At 33.0% G+C, this 5,662-nt stretch overlaps 1 protein-coding gene across 1 annotated transcript in view; it reads left to right on the forward strand.

Moving 5' to 3' along the window:
- The window catches only part of LOC107749732 (partitioning defective 3 homolog B-like), a 146,354-nt gene that overhangs the window by 35,114 nt on the left and 105,578 nt on the right, over window positions 1-5,662 (forward strand). The window contains exon 3 of the mRNA XM_016564915.1: window positions 3,517-3,617. Within this exon, the coding sequence (XP_016420401.1) occupies window positions 3,517-3,617 (101 nt within the window). The remainder of the gene's footprint in view (window positions 1-3,516; window positions 3,618-5,662) is intronic.

Here is a 5,662-nt window from a genome sequence, read left to right on the forward strand (position 1 = left end):
GTGGGGGCGTGTTAGAACGAGCCGTTTTAGGTAGGTGTGGCTGACTCTTAACTTTTATAAAGAATATCTCTTTGGATTTGAGACTTTAGTCTTTGCAACTTTACAAATCTTCTTTATGCACCAAGAGCTTGTAACACTCCAAAGAGAAAGGAAAAATTGAAATCTCATCATATGACCCCTTTAAAATATGATGTTTATGTCAAGTTATAATGGTTACTAAACCCTCTGTCAGGATGTATGCCCACTCAAAAGATGAACATTTATCTAAACTTTGTTACATAAATGAACTCAGGCCTGAAAAGAGTCTGGGTTTCTGTTTAGGTCTCTTTCATTAGCCTTATTTGTCTCATATGCACATCAGCATTGACATACAGAGAAATACAGTTCAATAGTTACATTTTAAGATGGCCCTGGTGAGTTCTCAAAAAGTAATACCAATGCCTTCCTAATGAAGTAGCTACTGTAGCAGACGTGTTAAAGCTTGCTTTTGGTCCCAGTACCTTATTAAAATGACTCCCGGGACACAGCGACTTCACCTGAATCAGAGTTTCTATGCTAGTGTGATCATACCGAAAGGCCTTTTTGATGATTTCTAGTAGCAGACTGAAGGATAGGAGCAGTCTTTGCTGATGGAAGTGTCTGTTTGACAAGGGAAAATGGTAACTTTTTTTCAAGCACTGTGCTTGAATTTTTTGGTTCTCTCTGTGCTTTTTTTCTGTATCTTTTCAGGGGCAGACTTGCTCTTTCTGTTAATTGAGGCTTGCAGAAGTCCTCAGTATTATGTTCTGTCGCTTTCACCAGTTCATGCAAGATAACTAGCTCTCATCAGCGTTAAGGAAGCTACTTTAAATCTGCACGGTACTGTATTTTAAAACATATGTATATATACAGCACATAGTAAAGTGTTGTTGATAAGTTTTTATTTTATTTTTATTTTTTATATTTTTGAAAGTCTTTTATGCTCACTAAGACTGTTTATTTGATCAAAAATATTGTTAATTTTTTATAATTTAAAATATTGGTTTACTATATGAATATATTTTAAAATGTAATTTATTCCTGTGATGCAAAGCTGAATTTTCAGCATTATTGCTCCAGTCTTCAGAGTCACATGATCCTTCAGAAATCATTCTAATATGCTGATTTGATGCTAAAGAAACACATTATTATTATTATTATTATTATTATTATCAATGCTGCAAACAGTTGTGAAGCTTTATGTCTTTATGTGCAAACGGATAAGTTTTTCAGGATTTGTTGAATATAAAGTTCAAAAGGACAGCATCTATTGAACATTATTTTAAATTTTCTTTTGAACATTATGAATGTCTTTACTGCTACTTTAGATAAATTTATTGCATCCTTGTTGATTAAAAAAGAAGAAAAAGCACTTTTCACTGTCCTCAAACCTTAATATGTAAACGTGTACACCCTGTTACTACTCTAAAAACATATTTAGCACTACAGGTTTCTTGCAACAAGAAACACATTATTATTATTATTATTATTATTATTATTATTATCAATGCTGCAAACAGTTGTGAAGCTTTGTCTTTGTGCAAACGGATAAGTTTTTCAGGATTTGTTGAATATAAAGTTCAAAAGGACAGCATCTATTGAACATTATTTTAAATTTTCTTTTGAACATTATGAATGTCTTTACTGCTACTTTAGATAAATTTATTGCATCCTTGTTGATTAAAAAAGAAGAAAAAGCACTTTTCACTGTCCTCAAACCTTAATATGTAAACGTGTACACCCTGTTACTACTCTAAAAACATATTTAGCACTACAGGTTTCTTGCAATTTATGGAAGCAATATCCTTTTAATTTTGACTGTTTATTTATTTATTGCATTCAGAGTAGTATTTATTAAAAATGGCTAAATGCAACTAATAAAGAATGGGGGGAAGAATTTGTGTGTACAGACCTGTTGTGAAATTGGCAGAAATTTTGCTTATATTTTTTAAGAGCACTTGTACACAAATAGGTCAATGACATACAATGTGATTAAAAAAACATCCTAGTGTAAATGGCTAACCTTTCAATGACATAGTATACATTGACGTTCATTATGGTGGATGAAATTGCTCAATACTGCATAGTTGTTCATATGTAAATGTAGGACGGTCATATGCTCATTAGTGTGGTCACTGTTTCTGAATTAGTCATTTTTGCTGCTTATATATTTCCCATATTTCTTAGCTTCGTATATATAGATGATACATAGCATCGTTTTCCTTGTGATAGAAAACCCTGTTTCTCATGATTTGGCTCCTTTAACCGTTTCACCAGCAGTGACCTTGCCACCATGCCAGCGCTCCACACAGTTGTGTACTTCAGATCCTTGAGATGTCACAGTGTCTCCTGCTTTATCTCAGAAGGTCTTGGAGATCCCCTTCAGTATGGAGGCCAAGGACATTCTATTGTACGGTCCTGATATAAAACTCCCTCATTGCATTTTTCCGCGGTTTTATTTTGTTCCTGTAAAAGACTGAGCTGATTTTGATGCTCCTATCATCCTGTTCCCGTAGCTGTTTCTGCTGAGTCTAGCGATGGCTCCAGCACTTTGGCTTTTGTCCCTCTTTTGGAAACCAGACAAATGTGTGTGATGGGAGACATGGTTTGGCGGGACTAATGAGTGTGTGTGTGTGTGGAAAGCTGCTCTGACTCTGTCAGATGTCTTTGTGTTTGTGTTGTGTGAGGCTGTATTGGTGTGCTTTCATGTGGTGAGTTCAGTGTGATTTTTATTATGATCCATTGTGTGTCTGAAAAGGAAAACACTCTTGGTGATGTTCAACTAGTGTAACAGCACTTGTCTGTCTGAAAAGATCAAAATAAATAATGCAAAATGAGACATAAAAGTAACTGCTCAAATGTACTTATTTTATACAGAAGTTCAAAATTAACAAATGAAGGAATGCATGGATAAATAAGCAAATAAAATGCTACAAAATTCACATTTTATTAACTATGCTACATTAAAATGAATTCTTAAAATGGAACCAAGATCAAATGGACTAGTCTTTTTTTTAAAAAAAAAAAAAAAGTATATGTGCATATATATATATATATATATATATATATGTATGTATATATGTATGTATGTGTGTATGTGTGTTATTATATAAAAAATTATATAAAAAAATATTATTTATGCCAAGGCATAAAGGCAACATTTCTCGTTTTCGTTTACTTCAAAAAGTACTAAAATAACAAACTAAAACTTAATCTTAATTAAAAAAAAAAGACATTTAAAAAGGCTAATAAAATGATGAAAACACAATTTTAAAATGGAAAATATTAATACAATCTAATTAAAAATATTAACGAAACCTATGATAGTATCTCAATGGTGCTAAAATAATTTTTAGTGCTATATGATAATGTCATGTATGATGGTATTGCTACAGTGACTTTTCAGTGTCTAAATCATTATGTTTTACATAGGTTTTAAAATGCAGAATGATTGTGTTTTAGATGTATAACTGTGTCCTTTGACTTTTCCTCCATCAGCCACTCCTCTATCGGTGCGAAGCAGCAGTGACCCCGCCCTCACCCCACCCCTGGATGTCATTTCATTGGACCCTGAGGACATCAGCAGACCCCAGTCCACTGTGAGTGAACACACACTGCATACTGATGCTTGATAGGAGTGTCTGGGAAAGTGCCAGCTTTCTTTTTTCAGTTGCTGCAGTAAATGAAGTACAAATTTGTATTGTGCTTTTGGAGGTGCTTTTAAGTTTTTGCTCTTTTGATGTATTTAACCTGTCCTTGTTTGCAGGATTTACACTAAACAGCCAACTTTCATGGTCATGTTGTATTTGTGCTTAAGGTTGACCTTTTAGCTTTGCCATCATAGTTATCTTACTCTCTTCCATGATTGTTTTCATCAACAAAGCTTTTACTCTCTCTCTCTATCTTTCTTTCATTCGTTGTGTTTGAGGTCATCTGTTAAACAGCTCTTTTTTGCTCTCACATTTAGACAGCATATATACCACCTCTCAAAAGTTTGGAGTCAGGAACATTTTTTTCTAATAGAAAATAATACTTTTATTTAGAGAAGATGCATTACATTTATCTAAAGTGACAAGAAAGACATTTATAGTGTTACAGAAGATTTCTATTTCAAATAAACAATGTTCTTTTTTCTATTCATCAGAGAATCCTGAAAAAATGTTTACATAATAAATATTAGGCAGCAGCACAACTGTTTTCAGCATTGATAATAATAATAAATGTTTCTTGAGCAGCAAATCATCATATTAAAATGATTTCTAAAGGATCATGACACTGACGACTGAAGTAAATTACATTAAATAAATAAATAAAATAACCACTTATTAAAATAAATATTTAATATTAAATATGTATTAAAGTTTTACCTTTATACACACACACACACACACACACAAAATATTTTTATACAAACAATTTTAAATTGTAATAATATGTCTGTTTTTATTGTATTTCTGGTTAAATACAGCCTTGGTGAGCATAAGAGACTTTTTCAAAACCATTTAAAAATCTTACAGAGTCTTACTAAACTTTTGAATGGCAGAGTAAGTTTCAAAATGAGTGAACAGTGTTTAGGATTTTGCTGTATGTACTCTCAGTGCTTCAGAATCACACAGAAAGCCAACGCAGTATATTTTAATTCTGAGTGTGACAATTCCTAAATTGTACCGCTTTCAGGCTCTTGGAAACTGCTGAGTGTATCAGGACTACATACATAAAACTGTCCAATATCTCTAAAATATTAGCATCAAACGGGAAAAGAAAGTGTACGGCAGTTGTTAGGAATTAATAGGGTGTCTGCAAAATTACGGCTCATGCACACATCCGTCCCAGATGGCTCTGAGTGACAGTAATCATTGTGGTGCACTCCTCAATGACAGGGTGAGGGCATGCTAATACATCAACGACAGCAATTTTGAGATGGTGAGGATTCATAAATATATGCGTATTCTCTCTGCACCCAAATAAATATCTGCTTCTGTCAGTGCCACCGCTGCAGATTCCACTTCCTCCTGCAGGACGTCTTCAGCACTCTTTAAGAATCAGGTGACGCTTGTAAAGGATTCTTGGAGACTCTAGTTCCAGATACATTACCAACATGATTTATATAAATAGGACGTGTTCCTGGATCAACATTTCTTTCAAACAGTCAGTGCCTAGTCAGAGGCCAGCTTAACCTTAGATGATAACAACAAAAGAATAATCAAAAAAAGGCAAAACAACAAGCAAATGAAACTAGCAAACTAGCAAGACGTGGAAAGTGACACATTTGTGTTGGTGTTCATTTATTTATAAGTTTATTTGTGTAGTGCATTTCCAACACATCTGTAGTTTCAGTTTTGCTTAAATTATTGTTGGCTTGGCGTTTATAATACATTTATAATTTATGTTTGTTTTCTATTGTATTTTTGTAATTTCTGTTATGAATACCGTTAAATTGAAATAATTTGTTGTATGTTTTGTTTTATTAACCAATATTTTACATTTATATTTAATTGTAATAATACAATGTGACTTATTACGACTTCTTTTTATCTCAACTCTCAATTTTGACCTAGTGCAATGTATTTTTTGGAAAATACTGTACTTGGTACAACCATAGTAATTCATTATGGAACTCCTTTAATAGCCATTTACAATCTAA

Source organism: Sinocyclocheilus rhinocerous, unplaced genomic scaffold (assembly GCF_001515625.1).
Source record: "Sinocyclocheilus rhinocerous isolate Xijiao unplaced genomic scaffold, SAMN03320098_v1.1 scaffold1302, whole genome shotgun sequence".
Taxonomy (NCBI): Eukaryota; Metazoa; Chordata; class Actinopteri; order Cypriniformes; family Cyprinidae; genus Sinocyclocheilus; species Sinocyclocheilus rhinocerous.